Raw genomic sequence first — 26,017 nt, 5'->3', positions numbered from 1 at the left:
GATATGATTTTGGCATTGACTACAAGCAAGGTAAGCACAACTTAGTCGCGGACGGGTTATCACGCAAGAGGGAGACAGCGAGGGTGTGTGCTCTGTCGATTCCAAGTCCAGATTGGTGGAACTCGGTAGTGGAGCTCAATGAAACTAGTTCAGAAGTTAAGGACTTGAGGCTGAGGATTGAGCGAGTGGAGTTGGGAACGTTTTGGGCAGTTAAGAGGGGGGTTTTGTTCTACAAGGATAGAATATATCTGCCGGAGGACTCCGATTTTGTTCCAATTATCCTTAAGCAGTACCATGATTTTGGACATGAGGGATTTTATAAGACAGTGTTGCGCATCAATGAGTGTTTCCATTGGAAGCACATGAAGGCAAAGGTAAAAGAGTGGATTCGTCAATGTGATGTTTGTCAACAAAACAAGTATGATCAGCAGGCACCTGGGGGGTTACTACAGCCTTTACCTATTCCAACCCGTGTGTGGACAGACATCTCAATGGACTTTGTGGAGGGGCTCCCAAAATTTCAAAGAAAAACCGTTTTATTGGTGGTAGTGGATAGACTATCTAAGTATGGCCATTTTCTGCCTTTGACTCATCCGTATAAAGCCGAGACAGTGGCCCAACTGTTCTTCGAACAGATTTTTTGCCTTCACGGGGTGCCCCAGTCAATCGTTTGTGATAGAGACCTCACTTTCACCAGTCATTTCTGGACAGAGCTATTTCGGCTCCAAGGTACCAGTTTTAATTTTTCTTCTACATACCATTGATAACTCACAGAAATAGAGTTATTTAGCATACTTTTAGGCTTAATATTTGTTTATATTCTCCGGGTAAAATGCCTTTGTGTTAGTATTTTGAATAGCATTTATTAATCTTTTTCCGTGTGGCAGAAAGTTGTTATTTATGGGAAATCTTGCTATATTTTGAAGTTATTCCTCAATTCAACTCATTGCATTGACCCTGGGAACTTAGTGCGTGCTGTCCACAGGAGGTGCTGACGTAGGCTTTTGGTGAGAAAAGCACGGTGGAAAACACAAATGTTGAAATGCCCCCAATGCCATAGCATTGCTGCAACAAAGTCGCAGCAAAAGCAGGAGCAGCCAAAAATTAGCAAGCTGGCGCAGTTTGTCTTTTAGCACTGGTAATGGTCCAAGCACTGATGGGACAGCTGTAAGAGCACCAGGAGGGGGGACCATCAATCATGACTCTCATGCATACACTTGTCACTAGGGCACCTCAACATGCCCTAGTATATAAAGGAAAAGAAGAGTATAGTACAACCAGCCAGAAAAGAAGAGAAAAATTAGTAGAGGCGCACAGAATTCCTAGAGGAGCTGGAAACAGAGACAGAAGAGAGTACAGGAGATTTTGGACGCTGGAGCTGGAGAAAAGAAGAGTACAGCACGGATACACAGGAGTTTTTGACCTCAGCTTTTAGCTTAGCTGTTTTCTCCTTCTCTCTGTATTTACTTTCCGAGACCTTATGGATCTGTTATTTGTTATTAATTCTGATTTTGTTGAACTAAACATGAGCTAAATTCCTTAGCTAGGATTATTGATGGAACCAAAATTGCAATGAAGATCTATTTGCTATTTTGATTGATAATGTAATTTTCATCTGGTTTATTCAAGCATATTTATTGTTTACTTTCTATTAAGTGACAGGCCATCATTTAGTAAGAAAACACAAACTTAAGCTAATTCTGGAAAGGTTGGTTAAGTTAGATCTAGCTTGGATAATGTAAGAGATAGTATAGGAATATACTATTATCTCGTACAACCCATTAAAATTGATGTTAACGTCAGGTTTGTAAACTAAAACACATAGGAATATGTTGGTTTGGTTTAAGGAATTACAAGCATAAATCTGTCGGAAGATGATTATGTAGAATTTTAGGTTGACTAGATGAACTTTGCTACAGCAATCGTATAGCAAATCGTGGTCAGAGTTGCAACCGAGGGAAAATCAGTAATCCTAGCCTTCATCCATCATTAAATCACAGCTCTAAGCTCAGATATTGTTGACTTTTACCTCTTGTCTGCATTTAAATTACAGCCTTTGGCCTTATACATTCTTTTCACTTAATTAATATCAATTTGGCATTCAAACTATTCTCAATCATATTGATAAAACTGGTTTTTGTAATAGAATTCCTCATTAACTCAGTCCCTGTGGAGACGATACTTTACTCATTACTATATTACTTGTTCGATTACGTGCGCTTGCGTGGAGTCATTTTATGCATAGAGTTTTTGGCAAACAGTGACGTTTAGTTTGAAGGTTCAAAGAGTTTGAACTTAAATTCAAGTTTAAACCCGTGTTTATTTTACAAAAGGTAAAAAGTATTTAAATCCTTGATATGACATTTCATAACCCAAGATTCTAAAAAAATAAAAGATTTTTGAATCCAAGTCTCTCATAAATTCTCAAGATTTAGTGGCAGTTCGTCTCTTGACTTTTGGGCAAATGTTCATGTACAACTTCATTTTCGTTTTGTATTGCATTGTCACTTTTGTTATAAGGTTGGACACGTTAATGGAAGCTGTAGCAGTGGTGCCCTGTTTCTGCAATTAATGACGAAGCAAATCAGATGACTGATGGAAATCTAGTGATTGATCTATACTACAATGAAAATTAGAAACTGCGTAAATTCATTAATGGTAGGCAATGTATCACAGTCACATGTAAAGAGAAAATAAGAAAGCAAAAAGACCGCAAGGAAAATGAGTAGGAGAAACACAGGCACACACATTTTGTAAGTACTGATAGCTACAGGGATAATTATGCAGCCTGCCAGTGAAACACGCCGTGGATCGACTTTTGCCACAGAGGGCAAAACTATTGCAAAAAATGCCGGATTGCAATTAATAAAGTGACCATTTTAGCATTTAAGTTTCTTTTAGCAGGGAGTTTATATTGAACCTTTTGAGTTTAAATTTGATGTGAGATTTTGTGAAGTTTGAACCTCAATTTAAATACGTGTTCGTTTAGAACTACAAATGTTATAAACGAACTAGATCATTGTAGAAAATTGACCACGTCTTTGTGCAATCAGATGGAAAAGTTTTCTTCTGTTTTCAAATCACACACAAACACACACACATTCTGTTTTCAAATCACATACAAACACACACACACACACACACACACACACACACATGTATATATCAAAATTTTGCAAATTCTGTAAAATTGAAATTGTTGTTTTCTTCTCAGTTTTTTTTTACCGCGAATTAGTATTTGGTTATTTGATGATACATCATTTAACTGTTTTTTTTTGTTTTTTGTTTCATGATGCGTAAAGTTAATCCGGCAAATAAATGTGTAAAGGATTGGAGAGCGAATTATCAACGGATTTAAGTTCTTTTCTCAAATTATATATTTGTGTATGTTTCAAGCACTAAGTACAGGTTGAAATACATTGTTATCTGATTGCAAAGACACAGCAAGGGAATGGGCTTGTTGTGCCTCTCTAACAGGTGAAGGAATGTCCTCAATCTCTCTCTTGGGTTTAACCCAGGCAGCCACATCAAGCGTCATCAACCCCTATGGAGGCATTACTTAAAGAGTACATGGCAAGGAATGACTCGCTCATTCAGGGTCAAGCAGCTCTCCTCCAGAGTCAAGCTGCATCGTTGAGGACCTTGGAAAATCAAGTGGGGCAGTTGGCTAATGTTCTCAGTAATAGACCCCAAGGATCGCTTCCGAGCGATACGGAAAACCCAAGAAGAGATGGTAAGGAACAGTGTAAGGAGCATTGCAAAGCTATCACACTTCGGAATGGTAGAGAAATTGAACAACCAACTCGACAGACTGCAGCAACAGAGCACTCTTCGATCCAAACCCAGGAAGTCCAGCAACCACCAGCTGAATCAGAACAGGATGTGATCGACCAGGATGCTACAGTAAAGCTGAAGCAAAATAAACCAGAGAGACCTCCACCCCCATTTCCATAGAGATTTCAGAATCAAAAGCAAGATAAGCAATTCAGGAGATTCCTTGACGTGCTGAAACAGCTTCATATCAACATTCCACTCGTGGAGGCATTGGAGCAAATGCCGAGTTATGTTAAGTTCATGAAGGTTATCCTCTCAAAGAAACGAAGGCTAGGTGAATTTGAGACGGTGGCACTAACCGAAGAATGCAGTGCAATCTTGAAGAATCGGCTGCCACCCAAGTTGAAGGATCCTGGTAGCTTCACCATACCGTGCTCCATTGGAGATCAATACATCGGAAAAGCTTTGTGTGACTTGGGGGCGAGCATTAATCTAATGCCAATGTCCATTTTCAGAAAGCTGGGAATAGGTGAAGCGAGACCCACCACTGTTACATTGCAGCTAGCCGACAGGTCTTATGCTCACCCAGAGGGAAAAATAGAGGACGTCCTAGTACGGGTGGACAAATTTATATTTCCAGCCGACTTCATCGTGTTGGACTATGAAGCGGATAAGGAGGTACCGATTATCTTGGGGAGACCCTTCTTAGCTACAGGCAGGACGTTGATAGATGTTCAAAAAGGAGAGTTGACAATGAGGGTCCACGATCAACAAGTCGCTTTCAATGTGTTCAAAGCGATGCGTTTCACTGATGAGGTGGAGGAATGTTCAGCAATGAACATTTTGGATTCATTAGTGGCAGCAGAGTTTGAAAAGACATGTGCTGAGAAATTGATGACAGAGGAGGACGTGATTGATTCAGAGATTAATGAGGACAACAATGATAAACAAGTATCATGGTTGGAGGGTAGGCATGCAGCAACAAAGTCTAGGAGGCATTTCGAGTCGTTGGACTTGTCAACAAAGCCTTTAAGGCAGCATAAGCCCTCAGTGGAAGAGCCCCCCATTTTGGAACTAAGACCCTTACCGGCACACTTGAGGTACGCTTATTTGGGTGATTCCGATACTCTTCCTGTAATTATTGCCTCTGGATTAAATGACATGCAAGAAATACAACTACTGGAGGTGTTAAAAAAGTTCAAACGTGCAATTGGGTGGACCATCGCTGATATAAAAGGAATCAGCCCATCAATCTGCATGCATAAAATTTTGCTACAGGAATGCTGCAGCAATTCAGTAGAGTAGCAGAGAAGGTTGAATCCGATCATGAAGGAGGTAGTGAAGAAATAGGTAATTAAATGGCTTGATGCAGGGATAATTTACCCTATTTCAGACAGCTCTTGGGTCAGCCCAGTTCAATGCGTACCCAAGAAAGGTGGAGTCACCGTGGTTCCAAATGACAATAACGAGTTGATTCCTACAAGAACAGTTACTGGTTGGAGGGTATGTATGGACTACAGGAAACTGAACAAAGCAACCAGAAAGGACCACTTCCCTCTGCCTTTCATCGACTATGGGTCTGGGCCCATAGGGTAGTAGGCACTCGAGTGGTGGGCCTACAGAGGAAAACCGCCCATGAAGTAATTTTTGGACTATAAATGGGGGGACAAAGCCCCGAAAAAAGGATTCGCTTCCTCATATATGTAATCAAAAGAATAGCACAAATATATGTAGAAATACAGTAGATGTAGCTCTTCATTAACAGAGTGAACCACTATAAATTTCGTGTGTCCTTTCATTCAAGCATTATTCTCATGCTTTCAAAACTACAACAAACATTTCATAGCGTAATTTCGAGCATATAACGATTATTAGGCCGATAACCCAACGGGATACTAAGAGGTGACCTGGCGTAATCCTGTTGACGAAATTTCACCGTCAACCATTATGAAATACTTTAAATAACACTCCATTCAATTAAGGCGGCCTATTTTCGATGGCCCACTCTGACCTGTTTAGATCATCCTTTTCACAACGTGTGTCTAAGGTAAGGCATGCTCTGATACTAATTGTTATAACTCTTGGATAAAACTCATCTCTAAAAACTAGCTTGTAGAGAGAGAGTGCCTAAATAATTATAAACCCACGTGTTAAGCTTATACTTTAACAATGTGTGACTCAACCAAGATTCTAATAGAATACACGAATGTTTAGATTTTTTTTTTTCAATTTTTAGTGTGATTTTTTTTTTAAAAAAAAAGGTCCCGAAAAAGTTTTTGTCTAAGGCCTACAAAATATAGAGATGGCCGTGGTTTAGAGGCACTCCTGGAGATGGAGATAAAGAGATTCATGTGGTCCATATTGCCACGAAATCACCTGCCTTTTTTTTTTTTTTTTTTTAACGCTCTCCCTTCGGAATAGTATATTTTCTTTAAGTTTGTTGTAGTGTTTTTAGACTTTTAAACGGATTTTGTATTATATAAGCTTAATTAGATCATTTACCATTTATATTTAAGTTCGTTTAATTGACTGATTCGAGTTGAGATATAACTTTATATGAGAATTTTTTATTGTAATAAAAAATTAAATATAATTATTTATTAAAATTTTTTACTATAATAAAACTCAAATTTTAAACTTCAATCAACAAAATGAAATATGCCTTAAACTCATCAAAGACAGTACTAACTAACAGTAATAGTATAATCAAATCACACAACTAAACGCTAGCCAAAGGTTACACGTTGTCAACTAATGAAAGACAAACTAATTACTAAATAGAGTTACGTACTTAAAAATGACAGTCGCACCATTATGACCTGGGCCGAATATGAACTGTTCTCATTAGAAAAAAAAATTTGGTGCAACTGTCTTGACTTAAAACTTAGTACAGCTGTTTATTATCGTACGTATCATTATAAATCACATTGACTCGAAAGCCGTTCACTCATAAATTTAAATTTTTAATTTAAACTGAAATGTAATATTTTTTAAAAAATTTTAATTATAACAAAAAAATTAAATATAATATTTTTTAAAAATTTTTTATTGTAAAAATTTAAAATTAAAAATTTAAATCGATAAAATAAATGAGATCTTAATTTATTTCGTATGCCGTGTAAGAAACCAGGGGGCAGGACGCAACTGCTTCTTCCCACCTTCCATCTCAAATTGATATTCAAACATTTCTGGTACAATGATTTTTTTTTGCAAAAATTTAAAATTCTCTTCAATTTCTTATTCAAATTTATGAATCAAAAGGGCACGAGATTTTTTAACCATCCCTAGCTTTGGGGTACAAATATTACTAACTTTACTTATCCAGCACCATTACAGAAGACTTAGAGTCTTTAGTTTTTGCATTAAATATTGTCCCTAGCAGTATCCTTAAATATTATATATTTAATATAATTACTTTTTAACATACTATTCCTTATAAAAGGAAAAAAAAAAAAACATAACGAGTCTAGACCATGTCTTGCAGTGCAGGCAAGGACACGGCATTGTTAAATCTCTACCACCATTTTTCTCGGGAAAATTTCATGATAAGACATGTTCCTTTATCCTACCAGCGGAGAAAATTTTATCAGTCATCTGATTAAATTTAACATGATCCATGAGTATTTATGTTAAAAATAATAGATGCTATGATAGAAATGTTCCCACATAAATGATTAGCCCATTAAAATTTAATCAAACAAGTAAAAAAACTTGCTCTACCAAATAGGGCAAAACAACATTACTCTACAGTAGAATTTTCTTTTCCTTAATACACCGGTAACACAATATTTTTGGGTCTTTATTACGACATGCTAATGCTGAATTGCCTAAAACCTCTTGGTCTAGTGGCACGGGAGGGGTTTGTGGGGTGGGGTTTAGGCGGGAAGTTGCGGGTTCAATCCCGTGTTTTATAATAAAAAAAAAAAAAAAAAAAAAAAAAAAACATGCTGATGCTGAACTAAAGTAAACATCTTAAAATTTCTTCTTAGCGTTGTTATATTAGAAATGGCTAAGCTTCACGCAAGGCACGTACAAAACACAAATCCATATCCAAACTCTCAAATTAAACCCAAGAAAAAATGTGCAAATCCAGTTTGCACATTGGACTTGCTTAACTGCAGAAATATTAAACTACATAAACAGACACAAGTAATTGCCATTCTACTTGGAACAAAAGATAAAATAAAAATAAATCACTGACTGCTTAAGAAAACATGGCAGTTTGAAGATCAAGAATGTAAATCATATTTTTAAATTGTTTCCTCCACACCCCGACCCATTACTCCAATCTCCTTCAGCGGAAGCAAAGACATCTCTAACAAAATAACCAAAATTTTCATGTTCCTCACTAACTTCTAAAGGGACCACCTCCTCACAAGTATTAGATTTATAGCCTGGCATGGTGAACTCTACTAGAAATCGATGAACTCTTGAGAGTTTTACCAGTACCTGACTACCTGTGGAAACTGGGTGTTGAAACTGGGAATGTGGTTTTCTTCAACTGATGACCTATAGAGAAAAATACTTTCAAGGAAACAAATCCTGAAGATCAAGGATATCAGCAAGGACACCAGCTGCTGTAGTGTCGCTCCCTGCTCCGGCACCTTGGATAACCAGCGGTTTTTCCTTATAGCAGCGGCTGTATATCTCCAACTGTTGCATTGTTACATGATTGTACAGTATCAGCAAGGGGTATGAACATAAACGGACTAAAATTTGGACCACTTTTAAAAAAAAAACATGTAATTTTTGTTCATTTGATTTATTGTAGAGTAAATCATTGATCAATTCACTTTTTATAAAGCTCTTAACAAATCAAGTAAATGATTGATTTGTCCCAGCTTTTTACTGACTTACGGGCTTAGAAATAAAATTACCAATATTTTTTTTAAAAGAAATGTCTAACGTGGACAATCATCACAATTTGCCCCATAGAAAATGATCAAGCTTCATATGCAGTTTAAGGAATCAGGTATCAGGGAGAAATTGTGTAATTTCCCTTTTGAAAGGTTAAACGTCAATTTAATGACCTAAAAATTAGACAGATATTCAACAATAATTTGGGAAGTCAAAGAATTAAAGAGAGCATTACAAGAATAACCATTGTTTTTCATTATCCTATTATTTATGCCATTAAAAAATATTATGGTAGAATATGAAACATATTATAGTAGAATACAACAAATATGCTGCCAAAAAAAAAAAATCTATTCTAGTAGAGTATGAAAGATATCCGCCAGAATATTGATGGCATAAATGAAAATTTTAAAATTGATGGCATGAATAAAAATAGTGTTAGCTTTTTATTGGCATTCTTGAAAACTTCCCATTAAAAGGAAAAAGCGAGTACTATCCTGAGTTTAACCAACAGAAGCTAACCGACATAATGATTTCACATTTAAAGGAGGGTAACCACGTTATTAGATTCAGTCGAGGGGTATTTTTCTAGTAATCTTACAAAATCCAGTATGAGATAATGAAATTTCAAATTTATCACACGTTCAGTAAAAAGAACTATGTAAGCTTTGCTCCCTAATCAGCCAAATCACTTGGTCTTTCATCCCCTGATAAATTTGTTACAATGAACTAAGAAAGACATGTTCCTCTTCAGCAGAAAAAAAAAAGGGAAATACACTTTCAGATGAAAAGTTCGAGAAGTACTTTTGTTTGCCTGTTGTAATATGTGAATTTACTTAATCAGCTGAGATAAAAGGAATGAAAAGCTTACCACATTGTCACTTCCTTTAAGTCTTCCTAAAGGAGAGTTCTTTGGAAGCTCTTGAATGCCAACTTCACACCTAATAAAAATACACAATAATAACAAAGAAAAGATCGGTTATTACGTGTTAAAGGAGCATCACTTCATTACTTGAAACTATTACCAAACCAGTCTTTTACAATGTTGACACATAAAGACACTTCAGTTGCATTATATATCGATTGGTCACAGTTCCATAACCATTTCAAGTTTTTTTAACCTGTGCCCCCTTCTTTGATGGATAAATATTGAAGCCTCAATATCAACAGAAGTTTCAGACGTTAAATAAGACAAACTGTTATCTACCTAAAAAATCAAAGATCACGGATCCTTGTATGAATTACTGATTAGTAAAAGTAGATCATTGAATGATTCAGCACATAGCATGTTAAAACAGAAAATAGAAAATGAACAAGTCTGTTCATATCTATCTATTCTCTTAAGTAAAAGTTATACAGAAAGATCACCTTGACCCCTCAATCACACAGACGTAACGCAGAACATTTCCATTCAAGGAAGCCTTGTGAACTCTTTCTTGAATATCTTTATCAAGCAATAAAACCCCTTTGTCGAGAAATTCTTCAACAGACATTACATCGGGTCCCATTTCTTCAGGATACAAGCTTTCAATCTAGAAGGAAGAGAAAAACTATCATTTATACACGCGGAAAAAAAATCTAGATTTTTTCACAACTCAAGTTCTATTGCTACAATGTTTTCTCTCACACAAATTCAAATTTTACTTTTTTACTACAGCATTTTTCTCTCACAAACACAACTCAAGTTATGAACTTGAGTTGTGAAACAAACACCCCAGTTTTATAAAAAATTAAAAAGAAAAATATGAAGGAAATGAACTATTTACCTTAATGCTGTCCATGTTCGCGCGCGAGCCAAGAAGTCGGGCAAGTATCAAAGCCTGTTTAAAATAAACAAGAGAAATATTTAAGAAAATACAGGAGAAAATTTTATTAGCAAGTATCAACTAAAAAGTATGTTTCAATGTTTCATATGAAAACATATGAACGAACTTCTTAAGTTTATAGGAAATCACCAAAACCATATGTGCTAATTTATTCCATGTTGGGTATATGGCAGGAAAGATCAGCAACTCTAAGGTTTTAGGGGGAAAAATGAAAAACTAAAAGACTGACTACCAAACAAAGACAAGAAATTATCTTTTAAAGAACACAATTGAAATTAGGTATTTTCAATCCTAAGCTTCTTAGTCTTTACAAATTATCCTCTTGTATACCATCTTTTTACAGAATTGCTGCTTTTTGACAAAATTGACAAACAAAAAACAAAAGAAAGCTGGCATTTGGACAAAGGAGTAAGAGTTCGATACATTTTTTATTAAGAAACATCCTTTCATTGATGAATCGATTCTGAAAGGAAAGGGAAAAGAAGGAGAAGAAGAAGAAGAAGAAGAAGAAGAGGAAGAAGGAGGAGGAGGAGGAGGCGGAGGAGGAGGAGAGAGAGAATAGAGTTGAATGCAGCACATGTAGAAAAAAGGGCCACGGAAAAGGTATACTGGAAACGCACCAAACACAAGGACAGAAGAGGACTATATCTTGCCTAGTGTTGGCTAAAATCGTGCATATTTTTTTCTGATTGCAACAGCTTAAATGTGGTTTAATTCAGGAATTTCAACTAATTAACTATGCTTGAAGAGTAGTTAATGACAATGAAAACAATCTTGACTTGTCTACCACCATGCATTGACTTGCATAAACACATATTAGTTATGATTTTATCACAGTCAGGTACAAGGAATGATACTTAAAGAAGTTAATAAGACAATAAATCTTATGAAGTCAATCAAACTCAAACCTTTCTTGCAACATCCATCCCACTGAGGTCGTCACGTGGATCTGCGATAATTACATCAAGCGGAAATCAAACAACGCGGAGTTGATAATAAATTGCTAAACCCATTTCTTCTCTAAAAACAAGAAAATAATTTGAAAGTCTAACTTCCTGATTGGTACTTTCCCAAATAAATAATAAATAATTTCTAATTCAATTACAAGGACTAAATATATTAACTCAATTAAATTCTTCTTTCTATATTTGAAATAAATGTATGGATGAGTGCTTTCAATTTTCAAATGTATGCTTGTACAGTTGTACGTTTTGGCACATCAAGGAAGCACAATTTGAGAGTACTGGGAAAATATTTGTAATCCATTACAGCTTCCAGCGAACAGTTTTTTTATTGGCTTCAAGATTTGAAAGATAAAATTTTATTTTCTCAATAAGTCATTTTTTCCCTTCTGCTCCTTCTATGACTTAAACTACTAACTAGGCTAAGAGATAACTACTTCTCTCTCTTCTAAATGCAAAACTTCGTTTTACTTACTCCAGAACCTAAAACTTTAACTAGGCTTAAGCAATCGTGCTCTGCAACCTCGAAAACTCACACATCTCCATAAACAATCAATACCCCATTCTAACAACCTGACAAGAACACCTCCAAACCCCAAATGTGGACTCTGTTATACAGCGCTGTCCACCTCCTATTAAATTTTGAACACACGATCGCTAACTATGCATTGAGATTCAATCTTGGCAAGCATTTTCATTACTATTGTTTTTTTTTATATGGTATGTAAAACATAAACAACAGTGAAAAATAAGATCGTTCTAAGCTAGGAATCCTCAATTATTGATTAAGAGCAAAGAAACGTTAATTGAAATAGGCAATGCAAATGTGCAATTTGAATTTAGGAACTTATACAAGCTAAAAATTGTGACAATACCTGGTTCTGTGTAGCCCATACTTTTAGCAGATTTAACAACTTGGCTAAACGGCTTTCCATCTTCAACCTCAGTCATTACATATCCCAATGTGCCTACCACATATGAGAGAAAATTTTGTTAAAAGCCAGAATTTTCATATATGTAAATTGGTGACCTGTACAAAATTTCAAGTAAGGCCCATAAATAAATGATCGGAAAATATTAGACTAAACGACTGAAAAGGTCCTCATACCACTCAAACTCCCAATAATACGATAAACGGGATCTCCAGATGAAAGTATGCGGTTTAAGGATGCAATGACGGGAAGCCCTGCACCAACCTACCAATTTAAAGGGAAAAAAGATTTGAGCACAAATTATAAGGCCATTTTATGACATGCATCTGCTTGCTAAAGGAAACAGATCAAATCTATTTTCCCATCTGCAATGCATACAACGGATTCTTTGTTAGTATAAGAATAAGACATTTATGAGAAAACAAATCGAGGGCATCAACAAAAGAATGTGAGAGATCCTCCTACGCTACAACATGAAAGTGAAAACCATGTACAAAACAAACCAGCAAAGGAAAGCCCTAGCAACCTGTGCTTGAATCCAATACCCAAAACACGGCTATATCACACCTTCCAAGGGTAATTTGATTAAAAGAAGGCATTTCCTAAAATTTCTCTCATGTAAATAGTAACGCCAAATATTTGATTCTATCCCAAAGAGACAACATCTTGAAACCGGCCTTCAATCTTTCTGGCCAAAGAAGTGAAAACAAGGGCAACATCACGCACCTTCACAAAAACTTTCCCTTTCTTGCGATTGCGAAAGAAATAAAAACTGCCAGTGACCTAGAACAGCATGGTCAGGGTGGGGTGGGGACTTGAGTTTAGGAGTGTGGGTTCGATCCTGGGTTGAATAGAAAAATATATATTTAAATAAAATTATAATTAAAAAATATTTAAATAAAAAAATATTTAAATAATATTTAAATAAAATTGTAATTAAAATATATATATTAAACCTCCCCAACAACAAGAGTAATGCAGCCAAGGGATCATCCATGAAAAACCCACCTCCTCCAATCATATCACCAATTCAGACAAACAAGCTAAGATCTTCTCTTTTGCAACACGTCATATATAGAAACTCGCCATAAAGTACATGAAATAGAACCGTAGCAGTAAATACTTGCTCAGATAATGCACTTTCATAAAAATTCATCATCTTTTTTAACACGTGTCCATGATACCGGAGAACCAAATAAACCACCTTTCAAATAGAAAAGTAATACCTTTTCTAGAATAGCTAAAGCGAAAGTCACTTACTGTTGATTCATACCGAATACGACGAGGGTGTGAGACAAGCTTGTCGTAATCCTCCTGTCGACCATAGAAGCAAGTTTTTCTGAGATTTTTTATGTTTTAGTTAAACTAGAGAAGGAGAGAAAAACATTTATTAATGTTGGATGGTGAACAAGGAACACTAGCAAACGTGAAAACAAAATGAAGATGTACATGGTAAAATAATTACATTGTAACGTCTTTATCGATCTGCAGCATTAAATCTGATAGGTATATGAAGAGACCACGCAATAGTGAACATGTCTTAATGTCCCATGCATCACATGTAGACACAATATTTGCTTCTATTACAAATTATTGCAACTACCTAAATCAGTTCATTACCATTTTAGAAGTAACAGGCTTCTTATTTGCCAGGACAGCGCAACAGCCCAAATCCACAGCTCGATTAAGCACTCCAATAGTCTCAGAACTCGCAGAGCAATCCACTAGAGCCAAGCCTATTGCAGGGAACAACTGAAAGATATCAGAAGTTGGAATTAAGGGCGTGAACCATTAAAGGATCAAAGTTCGAAAATGTAACACAGGGTCGTAGAAGCCATATACCTGTACCCAAGAGAGCAGTAGCGTCTACTATTTTCTTTGTTAATTCAGAATCCGTGAATACTTGACATTCACCTTCATTGAAAATTGCAGAAGAAACAACCATCATATTCAGCAAACAAAATATGCTACTTTTCCTTATCGAGAAAACAACGACACATGGAAGTACCAGAACTGCTTAGAGTCAACAGGGATGAAGAATCGGACTTGACCCGACAAACTTCCAACAAAAGTTTATCACTTAACTCCATGCTGAACACGTCCGGGGCAACAACTAAGTATTTACTATCACATACTCCCACAACTCTCAAGCGGATTCCCTGCCAATCAAACGTAAAGCATTGAACCAACACTGTTTCCATGTGTTGCATAGATATACAGCTCTAGAATGCTTAACAACATGATTATGAAATCCCATAATGATTGTAGAACAAGCATTCCCTTACAGTTCAATAACTGCCCACAAAACTTCTAAGTAACAAATGTCACTCTTGAATGCTTAACACCGTGGCATACCAAAATAGAGACCATACAAAAATTGACCCCATTGCTCAAATGGCACCATTAAAGGCAGTGGCGGACCAACATGGTTGAAAGGTTACATGCCCCCACTTAAATTTAAAATTTCGGTTTTGTGCCATTTTTTTCATAAGAAACTAAGAAAGATTATTGAATAAAGTAATATTTCTAAATTTTTCATAGTGCCCCATTAAAGAAAAAAATTCTAACTCCGCCACTGATTAACGGTCTACAAAAGCTCAACCAAAAGTTATTTATACATAGCTCTTGAATGTTTTTTTTTTTTTCCCTTCATCTTTCAATAAATGAAGAGAGTAAGCAACTAAAAACATTAGTAAAAAGTTCAAGGCACACACATAGCATAGGAATTGCCCACCACCAAGCCGAAATTTGCAAAACCAGCCACCCTATAACAAATAAAATTCAAGAAACTAAATAGGAAGATACTCAATTCTAGATTATTCAATTCTCTATAGTTAAGCTACAGTAAAAGTGAAGAAACAAAAGAAAACTAGAAAACCCAGATGGGGAAATTGATAGGTCGCTCGGTGACTTGTTTTTTGTTTTCTGGGAATAGTTTTGTTTTTTATCTTTTGTTGTTATTTGTTCTCGTTTTTGCTTTGAGGACGTCTTCTTGTCCTCTTCCTTTGTATTGATTATCTTTTTCAATATAAAGTTTTTCTTATCGAAACAAAAAGATGGGGGGAAATTGATCAAAGATATGGAAAGAGTTGAGAGGAATTACGTGCTTTGAGTGAAGGGATCGGCAAGACACAATGTGTTGGAGGAGCTGACGCCCAACTCCTCCGCAACCCATGAGAAGCACCGCGATGTTCTTCATTTTTAGTGTATGCCTGCTTCAGCGGTCTCCTTCAGCTCTCCCCTCTTGTGCGCTTTATTTAAAAAAAAAAAAAAGAAAAATACACGGACGAGGTGCATTTGTTGTAAGGCTTATTTATAAAAATAACACTCGTAAAAGCTGTTAAAACTTAAAAGGGTGTTTTACCGCTTTAAATTTTGAGTTGTTCTTTTATGAGAAAACTCAAAAAAAAAAAAATTTTATTTGAATTAGAGTACGTTTGGTTTGAGGATTTAAACCATGTGATTCAAACCATTTTCAATTTACGTAAATTTTTTATGAGAGAAAATATTGTAGCGAACCACGAATCATGATTCGAATCAAGAAAAGAATCCCTCTACCAAACATCCTCTTACTTTATTTACGTTTATATTTTTTTTATAAAATTTGAGTTTAAATTTGAGTTTAAAATTAAATTTGAGTTTAAGAAGACGTTTAGTTCGTAGATTAGAATCATGAGATTAAAACCATTCTTTATTTACGTGTATGTTTTTAAGAGAAAATACTATAGCAAATCATGAATCATTATTTGAATTAGGGTACGAATCCCCTTACTAAACACACCTTAAGTTTTTTCTTCAACTCGAGTTCATAAACTCGAATTCAAGTTAATGAACAATATTTTTTTTATTTTTAAAAATGTTATAAATTTTTTATTTTAATTCTGATTAAGATTATTTTTTTCTATGCATTTACAATGAAAAGACGAATAAAATCTCACCCATATACCCTATTAAAATTTTTCATCACCATTGAGTTTTTATTAAAATATTATCTAAATACAAATTTAAGTTTTGACTCACTCAAACACAAACTTAAATAGATTCTCAATTTAAATCATAACTCAAATGTGCACATCTAAACGCAAACTCAAGTTACAACTTCAACTCAAATTATAACTCAAACTCAACTCAAAAGTATCACTTAAGTCACTATAACTCAAAAATACAAAAGAACAACCCCTTTATATTTCAGTAAGTATAATTTTAATTTTCGACCCCATCAAATACTTTGGGTGCGTTTGGAATTGGTTCCAAAACGTTTTTATTTTCTGTACGAAAATGAAAATGAAAACGTTTTCATTTTCATTTTTGAATTATTTCTGAAAATGCGTTTGGTAGTTTTATTTAGATATTGATTTCAGTTTTAAAAAAAAACTAAAAATGCATTTGGTTTCATTTTTGAAAACATGTAATAGGTATTTAATATATTAAATAAATAATAATTGAATCCTAAATAAAAACACTAATAATTAATAAAATATGAAAATTACAATATATTAGCTTAAATTATTATCGCCTATACGAATCCCACTTTTGATTAGCTAGATGATCCCTAAAATCAACCATGTAATTACGTTGTTGCCGACCATCCATTTCAGATGTTTCTGCTTCTTGTGCATCCATACTATGTTGTTGTTCCTGTTGCCTTTCTTGTTCTCCCTCTCCCTCAATATCTTCTACAGGCAAATCGACCTCATATTGTCTAAATAGGGGATCATCTCGTGCGTGCATCTTAATTAAATTGTGGATCACACAACAAGCTATTGGTATACTATTTTGTCTTGACATCTAATAATTTGTCATATGCTTAAGAATTTTAAACCTTGCTTTCAAGACCCCAAAGCACCTCTCTATGCAATTATTACGCAGTGAGGAGTGATAATAATTGAATAACTCTTGTGGTCCCGTTGGTTGGCCACCGTTTCTAAACTGTTGAATATGGTACCTCTGACCACGAAATGGTGCCAAAAAACCTTGTGTGTTGCTGTAACCGGAATCCACAACGTAATATTTTGGTGGGAGTGGCGCCACGAATGGGTCATCTGGATTTCTTAAAATCTCAGTTAACACTCTGGAATCAGCAGCTGATCCTTCCCATCCGATATTGACATAAGTGAATAGCATATCAAAACTACCCGCCGCCATTGTATTTTGAGTACACGAATGTTTTCTTCCTCTGTAGACTGTCTGTTGATGTGCAGGTGGGACACCCATCAAGTGTGTACCGTCTATTGCACCAATACAAGCCTATTAAAATACATAAGGCGTGAGTTACAATTAATTTAAAATTCTTTGTCATATTAGTAGTATATGAGCAGAGTCAGATTGTACCTTAAACCATGGCCAGTACTTAGGATTGTGTTGAATCTCTGGGGGGACAATGTTCATATTTGGTAGTTTTATAACATCAGGTGCTAACGCAGACAAAGCGGTAAGCATATTATCAAAATACCGGTGTATTGTCTCTCCAGAATGACAAAATCTATCTTGTATCTCTCTATTGCGATCTGAGTGAGCAACCATTCTTAAGAACATCATTAGAGATTCTTCTGCCGAAATACTAGAAGAAGGCAGTAGGTTGCGGCCTCGAATTAACTGAACAATTACTTCGAACGTGTCACGATGCATACGACACATTTCAAACAAATTTTCGGGATGTTCGTGTAATTGTTCTAAAACATATTCTCGTCCTGTTAACGCAGAATTACGACGAGGTTGCCTAGTTCGCCTGTTTCCAACCGACATCAATAATTGGATATAATGTTGTGGTTGTTCATCATCATCTGATGACTGGAGAAAGTCAACCGCTCTGACATCAATCTCACTATCTGAATCCATATTAACCTAAAAAATGAACAAGACTGGAACTAATCAAACATCCATATAACATTAACTAATTAAACGAAGAACGCCAATGTAATTCAATTCAACTAAAAACAAATAACAAAGTCTAACAAACACAAGTTGGAGAGAAAAATCTGTTTTATATGCTCAACAATACTTAAAAAAAAATACGTCCAAGAGGAAACAAATAAAGAAAATAACACAATAATCATTCCACTAGGCTTCGAATCCATGAAAGATACCGATGAGCGGGCATTTTCACAAACATCCTCCTAAGGGAAATGTCAAGAGCCAACTGGTGCGCTGCCTTATTATACGCATTGTCCTCTAAATACGGCTCATACCCATTCAGCAAATCCATACAGGCTTCAATAGTTGTAGTTAGATCCTCTTTCTGAGCCTCAACTAATGCCATAGTACGGGCTTGCCTATCAGCTAAAAATTGCTGAAACAAATCAACCTTTTGAACAGATGTCTCACTACGTAGGGTAGCACTCTTTGCCAAAGCCTCTATGGCCGTGTCAACTGCACTGATGTTCTTGCCCTTCTTCTTGGATCAAGTAGTAGGACCCTAAGACCGTCTGTTTCTATTGTCTTCTGCACTCCGGACTTCATCCGAGTCTCCTGTACCCTCCTCCACCTCTTCCGGTATTGTGGCCGCCCTTTTCGCCGCATTCAAAACATTGACGGCAGTATGTGCATTCATTGACCCCTGTCCAGTAGCAATAGTCCCAAAAAAAATCTGAAAAAGTTGTACAAAGTGCTGTAAACCCCCTTTCTTGAATTTCTTAGCATCAGGATGTTTATGATATTATAAAGAAAACAAGAGTAAATACTCATATGCAATCCAAACACCAATTCAACTCTTTCATATAACATAAAATGTTAAGAACATCAAAACTTACCGCCACATATGAATCTCACACTTCTTTTTCAGCTGTGACAGTGTTAGTCTCAGAATTCCAACCAAATCCTGTTGTTTCAATTAATGCCTTAAACTCCCTCGTGCTTTCCACTTTGCTTTAAGCTAGTCTGCTGTGAAATGCTTACCAAACTTAATTGCTATTTCAATAGCAATTTTCATCCACGTTTTTCTGTCCATAGTGGATGTTTGAATCCCAGTCTTTAACTCTTCGTATATCAGTTCTACATAAAAATCCTCAATTGTGACCGGTCATTTCGTAATATCGTCCTTATCACACATCTAAAACAACACTTTCATCATTAAAATAAATGTCAATTTATAAAGTATATACACACACAGACCATTGGGGGTGATGGGGGCTGATTTTCAGCCCTCATCAGGGCTGATAATCAGCCCCCATTGGGGCTGATGGGGGCTGATTTTCAGCCCCCATTGGGGGCCTCCCAGGCCAGCCCCAAAGGGAGGCCCCCAGGGGTTGATTCAGCCCCAATGGGGGCTGAAAATCAGCCCCCATTGGGGCGGATGGGGGCTGATGGAGGCTAATTTTCAACCCCCATCAGGGCTAACAATCAGCCCCCATTGGGGGCCTCCCAGGCCAGCCCCAAAGGGAGGCCCCCAGGGGTTGATTCAGCCCCAATGGGGGCTGAAAATCAGCCCCCATTGGGGCGGATGGGGGCTGATTTTCAGCCCCCATCAGGGCTGGCAATCAGCCCCCATGGGGGCTGATAATCAGCCCCCATTGGGGGCCTCCCAGGCCAGCCCCAAAGGGAAGCCCCCAGGGGTTGATTCAGCCCCAATGGGGGCTGATAATCAACCCCCATCAGGGCTGATTATCAGCCCCCATGGGGGCTGATTTTCAGCCCCCATCAGGGCTAACAATCAGCCCCCATCAGGGCTTTGGGGCAGACCTGGGAGGCCCCCAATGGGGGCTGACAATCAGCCCCCATCAGGGCTGATGGGGGTTGATTCCTAGGCCAGCCCCAAAGGGAGGCCCCCAGGGGTTGATTCAGCCCCAATGGGGGCTGATAATCAGCCCCCATTGAGGCGGATGGGGGCTGAAAATTAGCCCCCATGGGGGCTGATGGGGGCTAATTTTCAGCCCCCATTAGGGCTGACAATCAGCCCCCATGGGGGCTGATGGGAGCTGATTTTCAGCCCCCATCAGGGTTGACAATCAGCCCCCATCAGGGCTGATGGGGGCTAATAATCAGCCCCCATTGGGGCGGATGGGGGCTGAAAATCAGCCCCTATTGGGGGCCTCCCAGGCCAGCCCCAAAGGGAGGCCCCCAGGGGTTGATTCAGCCCCAACGGGGGCTGATAATCAGCCCCCCATTAGGGCTGAATTTCAGCCCCCACTGGGGGCCTCCCAGGCCAGCCCCAAAGGGAGGCCCCCAGGGGCTTATTCAGCCCCAACGGGGGGGCCTCCCAGGGGCTGATACAGCCCCAATGGGAGGCCCCCAAGGGCTGTATCAGCCCCAACGGGGGCCTCCTGGGGAAAAAGAAAAAAAATGGAAAAAAAACCAGATCAGATCAAGCATAGGATAGAAAACAAACACTAAATCAAATGGAAAACAGCAACCGATTTGGTTGAATAAGCAAATCAAACGGCGAGACAACCGGAAAAGAAAAATAAAAAAAATAAAAAAACAAATTGCTCGACCAAATCGATCGGAAAAATCAAACACGTTCAAATATTTTTGACTAGGGGCATACCTCGGTGAGAAAACAGAGAACGGCGCAGATTGGGCAACAAGAGACCGGATGAGCTCAGGCGAACGGAGGTGCTCCGGTGAAAAGCAAACGGCGTGACTCTTGTGCGAGAAGAACGCCGGGGCTCGGCCGGGAAGAAGATCTCGACTGAAGAACGGAAGGGAAGGAGGAAGAAGAGCTCGGCTGAAGGGTAAGAAAAAATCAAAAGAAGCAGAAACGGGAGGATGATCAAGGAAGAAAGAAGAAGAAGAAACCGAAAATGAAAACAAGAAAACGAAAACGGCTTTTTTACGTTTTCAAAATTCCGGAAAACGACAAAGCCATTTTCGTTTTTGTTTTCTGACACAAATTTTGCCAAACACGTTTTTTATCTCCGTTTTCAATTTTTTGCATCAAAAAATGTGAGAAACGAAAATGGAAATGCTACCAAACAGGCCCTTTAAATTATTAACATAAATTTATACATTTTCTCATTTAATACCTGCAATTTTGACTTTTAAAGTGTCAAAAATACCCTTGAAAGAAAAAAGACAAATTCTAAAAAATTCTAAAAATAAGAAAAGATAATAGAAATCTTAAAAGAAAAAATACGCACCAGCTTTGCTCACCAACCAAATTTCAAACTCTACCTGTAAAAGTTTTACGCTATGTTCACGGGTAGAAATTTGAGATTTAATAAACGTTAATAATTATCGTTTAATTTTAGACGACGGTTAAGAAATTCATCGTCTAATTAAAAATCGTTAAATTGTTGTATAATTTAACAATAATTTTTATCTGTCGTTAAATAAAACATTAGACGACGGTTTATATATAAAACCGTCGTCTAACATCTTTCCAAAATGCCAATTTTAGCGATTAGATAGCACATTTAAAGACTGTCGTTAAAAATATATATATAACAACAATTTTACTTAAAAACTATCGTTATATCTACCTTATGCGCTAAAAAATTGGTGTTATTTTATTGTTTTTTTCACGAGTTAGCTTATTAATCACGTGATTTATTAGCATTTTGATTACACAATTATCACAAGTCACTGAACATAAACAAATTAATATTACATAATAAATTAAATTATATGTCTCTTTATAATATGTTATATGTACCTTTACAATATGTCTCTTTATAATGGCTCATTCATTTATCACTTCTACCAAATGATCATTAATATATGCCTCTATATTTTTTTAGATCACTAACACTGACTCTCATTATATCGCGCATATACTGTAAGATGAATAACCCGTATTCTTTGTTCCCCTCTTGTGTTGGAATTTTCTGATAATAAATAAAAAATTTTAGTACATGAAAAATGGTATTCCTTAAGTTCGAGTAATTCAATGAACGAAATTATGAACACTTACTTTTGGTATGAGAAATTTTGTGAACCCATCAACATAGCGTTCAAACTCAAGCCTTGTTTGCGCCTTCCAACCACGTAATGCACTAATAAATGATGGAAAAAATCAATTAATTAGTAAAGAAAATAATATAAATTAGTAGTTCGAAAGTTTTAAAGAATGCTAAACTTACAGGGCAACCATTCTTCTGAAGTCTACGCGTACTTTCGTCACGAGAAGATCCAACCACACGACCTTATCTTCTGTGAAAGATATCACGGCCAACATCCAATGTCCTCCTCCATTGTATGGCACGAGCAAAGTGCGCCGGGCATGTGATTGTAACAAAAATGTACAAATGGCGTTTGTCCGCTGCTCTTTATCCAGCTGCGCTTAGCCTGGAATGTAGGACGTGAGCATCAAGGACATGAAACTCCAACGTCATAGGACACTCTCCTGATTGCACACATACCACAAGTGACTACATAAAAAATAAAGTTATTATACATTAAATAATAAATAATAATTTATTGTGAAAAATAATAATGATAGTTATATTATTACATGCAAGTCATGATACACACAAGACTAAATTCTTGATAGGTGGTCATCCATTCGATATCATCGACTGTAATGAAGATATGCATATTCTGTACATGAGTCATATCGAATCAAAGGTGAATCTAAATTGTTCCACCAATGCCCATCGATTGTCGCACATGAATCATTAAGTCTTGCATTTCTGTGGGCAACCCGCGCAACTGGTCCGGCTGCGTTTGCATTACTTCCCCGTCACCGGTGGGTCATTGTGTATTTTTCAACTTTTCTTGTTTCTCAGCTTTTTTCTTCGCCGGCTCCAAGGGATTCTCCACAGTTCTTTTCTGGTCGAAGCTTTGCTAACTTTATTCATGGACCCTAGTTCAACCAAATTCCCAAGCCAGGCAACAAATCCTCCGAGAGTGTCACCTATAGTCGTGCTATCAAATGCAGGGATAGGCAGAGGCGCGTCTCTCACATAAGTCGATTGAATAGAGACGCGTACATTTCCCTCCCCAAGTGCGACGCCGTGGACAACATCGGTGGAGCGACTATCCAACTACGCCATCCATGTCGCAACAACGATAAAATCGTTCTTCCCCTCTGTTGGAGCCAGAAGAATGCACTTACTACTATCACTAAGGCCTGATATGGGGAGCTCCGTCGGTGGCGTAGCATTAGGGACAATACAACTCTCTTTAACACTACATCATTGATCCACCGTAGGAGTTCTCATTCCCTCTCCTACAGGTGCTGGAGAATGGCCTTGGGATGATTGCATTGCTTCCCATCTGGCCTCCATTATTTTCACCCTCTTACACAGCATTGCCAACTCCTCATCCCTTCTTAATCTGCCGGTGGAATGAAAATAAAGTCGACTTTTTGACAAATTGAGATTGCCCATGAACATGGCCAGAGTGTTCTAGGTTTCCTAATGATCTAGTGAGCACATCATTAGTCCCCTGAAATTGAAACTTTTCTTGGGACTCTTTTTTGGCATAATGGTCCTACAAAATTTAGAACAAAAATATTACAAATTTCTTAGCATATTTCCCATTGATAGAACAAATATTAAAATGAAAAGTAATAACTCACAATTAATTTACCGATCTCTTCGCATTCTAGAAATTTGTAAGTTTCGTCTAATTTTTTGTGTATAAACTGCCATAAAGTGGCTCGATCCTGCTCCTCGTGATGTTATGCATTCGCATCTACATTCAATTAAAAAGTATATTAAAGATTATAATACAAACAAAAAGTAATTAATATCATTGAAAAAAAGTAATTGAAGACTTACATAATCTTCATCTGCTTTCCTATATCCCCCACAAGCATTCTTATGCGGGAACTTGTACGATCCTTTTCTCTTAGATGCTTCTTCGGAAACGGCACGTCGATTGTCATTAAGTCTATACTCCACAAACTTCCTCCATTACTCCGGGGTAATTGAACGGTAGTTTCTAGCCACTTTCTTTGGGAGTTCAAAGACTTGAGGACTATCCTTTAACGGCTTTACAAAGGTCGTGAATAGGTTCGACTTAAAGTCTCAAGCCATCTTTGCCACACAAGTAAGCTCGTATTTTTTTACGATATCTGGAACCATGAAACTTTGAACCAAATCATGCCAAATTCGACTCAAGTTATCTTTATTTTCTTTATGTTTTCAATCTTCTATTATTATTGGCACGTGCCAAAACACTAACATAACTTTATAGCTCATTTCCCACTTTTTCAATGGGATTATTTTTTTCATCAAATTGCACTTCTATTCTTTCTTATTTATCCCTCATTTTGACAACTCTACGCATTATAGTTGCCCTTCATTTTCCATTGGGTCAAATTTTATTCTTTTCCTAAGTTCATATTGATTTCCCCCATCGGAAGTGCCTTCCTCCACAAATAACTCTCGTGCGGTATTAAGTTCTTCCTCGAGCCTATCACGGCCCGCCATGTTTATGAGAATCAACATATATAGATTTAGTTTCATTCTTAATCCTAAACTAAATAACTTAAAACTAACCTAATCAACATTAAATTAACCTAACCTAATCAATATATACAAAAAATGTACTAAATAACTTAAATGTAGATTTAGTTTCATTCTTAATCCTAACCTAACTAACTTAAAACTTCTTAAATCATATACAACAAATATTCACATTTACATTCAAATATTAATATTAGAAACACAATTAATTTGTTCTAATCCTACCAATCATATAATATTTAAAAAAAATCGTGGTCTAATAGTCTAACCTAATTGAAAATAACCGCCGTCTAATCTATAATGAACATTATTATAAATTTCAAATTCAAAAAATATTATAACTTAAACTGACCAAAAACAAAACTAACCAAAATGAAGACAGAGGATGCTGGTGGCAGTTTGGCGCGGCGGTGGCAGCTGCTGGCAGTTTGGCGACGGCGGAGGCTGCTGGTGGCGGGTCAGCTACGACAATGGCGGCCGACGACGACACTGGTGGAGATAGACGGAGAGAGAGAATGGCGGTGGCGGCGTCGAGTGAGACAGAGAGTGATTTTTGGGCGATGTGTGGCGGCGATATGGTTCATAAGAAGAGAGAGAGAGATGAGCAAAGGGTTTCTCTCGAAATGATGACAGATTCGAGATTAAATTTCATTTTTGAGTTTCTGCGCTCACATTAGATGACGGTTTTGTGTAATATAAAATATTATACGACAATTTTATAAGAAATTATCGTATAATATTTTGTCAACTAGCTCGAGATTTAGACTAGCACATTAGATGATGGGTTCTTATAAAATTGTCATCTAATTAGAGACGTTAAAGTTCAATTTTTTTGTAATGGTTTGGTAGGATGGATGGAAAAGATAAAGAAAAAAAAAGTAAAATATCTAAATGAATGATGTAAAATAGTAGAATGATAGAATAAGATTTTTTTTTTATGTTGTTTGGCAGAAAAAAAGCGAAAAAAGAATGTCAAATCGCATTCTAACAAACACACTATTAAATTCTCCGAAAATCATTTTCAGAGTTACAAGCCTTATCAACGAACTGTGATCCAAAACAGGGCAAAAAAAATTATACTCATTTGCTGCATTTCATCTACAAAAAGAGCCACTCATCTCTTTCTTTATCATCTTCTTATTGAAACCCACATTTACTCTTTCTCAAATCACTTCTACAAACCCCATTTACGAAAAGCCAGCCAAAAAAACTATAAACCACAAACAGCAGAATACGAAAATAAAAACCAAACAAATTTTACCATAGAAGCTTCAAAACCCATGTCCAGAATCAAAAGATCAACATTGATATGTGTCCAT

General features: G+C 36.8%; 3 protein-coding genes and 1 long non-coding RNA gene across 6 annotated transcripts; 1 reads left to right on the top strand and 3 right to left on the bottom strand.

The window, feature by feature from the left end:
- The first annotated feature begins 3,546 nt into the window (after positions 1-3,546).
- On the top strand, positions 3,547-5,079 carry LOC112091881. Its single transcript, XM_024166594.1, has 2 exons — positions 3,547-3,903; positions 4,015-5,079. The coding sequence occupies exons 1-2, from the start codon at positions 3,547-3,549 to the stop codon at positions 5,077-5,079; spliced, it is 1,422 nt and encodes a 473-aa protein (XP_024022362.1).
- Positions 5,080-7,837: 2,758 nt separating this feature from the next.
- LOC21392706 (bifunctional aspartokinase/homoserine dehydrogenase 1) lies at positions 7,838-15,625 on the bottom strand. 2 transcript variants are annotated; one of them, XM_024166614.1, is made up of 13 exons: positions 15,455-15,625; positions 15,066-15,116; positions 14,360-14,510; positions 14,194-14,265; positions 13,972-14,087; positions 13,612-13,665; positions 12,528-12,615; positions 12,295-12,387; positions 11,366-11,406; positions 10,398-10,451; positions 10,000-10,163; positions 9,503-9,572; positions 7,838-8,427 (listed from the first exon to the last, which is right to left on the bottom strand). In XM_024166614.1, the coding sequence occupies exons 1-13, from the start codon at positions 15,548-15,550 to the stop codon at positions 8,302-8,304; spliced, it is 1,176 nt and encodes a 391-aa protein (XP_024022382.1). In that variant the 5' UTR covers positions 15,551-15,625; the 3' UTR covers positions 7,838-8,301. The 2 variants fall into 2 exon arrangements, with proteins under 2 accessions (XP_024022382.1, XP_010097936.1); XM_010099634.2 differs by lacking the exon at positions 15,066-15,116.
- A 1,235-nt stretch (positions 15,626-16,860) lies between these two features.
- Positions 16,861-18,189, bottom strand: LOC112091880. Its single transcript, XM_024166593.1, has 3 exons — positions 17,683-18,189; positions 17,297-17,598; positions 16,861-17,053 (listed from the first exon to the last, which is right to left on the bottom strand). Exons 1-3 carry the CDS (start codon positions 18,187-18,189, stop codon positions 16,861-16,863), a joined length of 1,002 nt encoding a protein of 333 aa, XP_024022361.1.
- Positions 18,190-18,449: 260 nt separating this feature from the next.
- Positions 18,450-25,541, bottom strand: LOC112091886. Of its 2 annotated transcripts, none has more exons than XR_002902339.1 (6): positions 25,067-25,541; positions 22,368-22,630; positions 22,199-22,280; positions 20,834-21,013; positions 19,101-19,341; positions 18,450-18,937 (listed from the first exon to the last, which is right to left on the bottom strand). It is a non-coding gene; the product is annotated as an uncharacterized LOC112091886 (long non-coding RNA). The 2 variants fall into 2 exon arrangements; XR_002902338.1 differs by lacking the exon at positions 25,067-25,541 and adding an exon at positions 22,739-22,861.
- Positions 25,542-26,017: the final 476 nt, after the last annotated feature.

Source organism: Morus notabilis, unplaced genomic scaffold (assembly GCF_000414095.1).
Source record: "Morus notabilis unplaced genomic scaffold, ASM41409v2 Scaffold1604, whole genome shotgun sequence".
Lineage (NCBI taxonomy): Eukaryota > Viridiplantae > Streptophyta > Magnoliopsida > Rosales > Moraceae > Morus > Morus notabilis.
The sequence above is the reverse complement of the archived record's forward strand: the minus strand, read 5'-3'. Positions and strand labels throughout refer to the sequence as shown.

What these genes read in the sequence shown, in the direction of transcription:
- LOC112091881 (XM_024166594.1), top strand. Translation starts at nt 3,547, where the DNA reads ATGGAGGCATTACTTAAAGAGTACATGGCAAGGAATGACTCGCTCATT. An exon ending in TGATCGACCAGGATGCTACA is followed by an intron (nt 3,904 to 4,014) that starts GTAAAGCTGAAG and finishes GTGCTGAAACAG; the next exon opens with CTTCATATCAACATTCCACT.
- LOC21392706 (XM_024166614.1), bottom strand. Translation starts at nt 15,550, where the DNA reads ATGAAGAACATCGCGGTGCTTCTCATGGGTTGCGGAGGAGTTGGGCGT. An exon ending in GTGGGCAATTCCTATGCTAT is followed by an intron (nt 14,511 to 15,065) that starts GTGTGTGCCTTG and finishes TTTGATTGGCAG; the next exon opens with GGAATCCGCTTGAGAGTTGT. An exon ending in CGAACATGGACAGCATTAAG is followed by an intron (nt 10,164 to 10,397) that starts GTAAATAGTTCA and finishes TCTTCCTTCTAG; the next exon opens with ATTGAAAGCTTGTATCCTGA.
- LOC112091880 (XM_024166593.1), bottom strand. Translation starts at nt 18,189, where the DNA reads ATGGATTCAGATAGTGAGATTGATGTCAGAGCGGTTGACTTTCTCCAG. An exon ending in AGTACTGGCCATGGTTTAAG is followed by an intron (nt 17,599 to 17,682) that starts GTACAATCTGAC and finishes GTATTTTAATAG; the next exon opens with GCTTGTATTGGTGCAATAGA. An exon ending in GCACCATTTCGTGGTCAGAG is followed by an intron (nt 17,054 to 17,296) that starts GTACCATATTCA and finishes TCCCCTATTTAG; the next exon opens with ACAATATGAGGTCGATTTGC.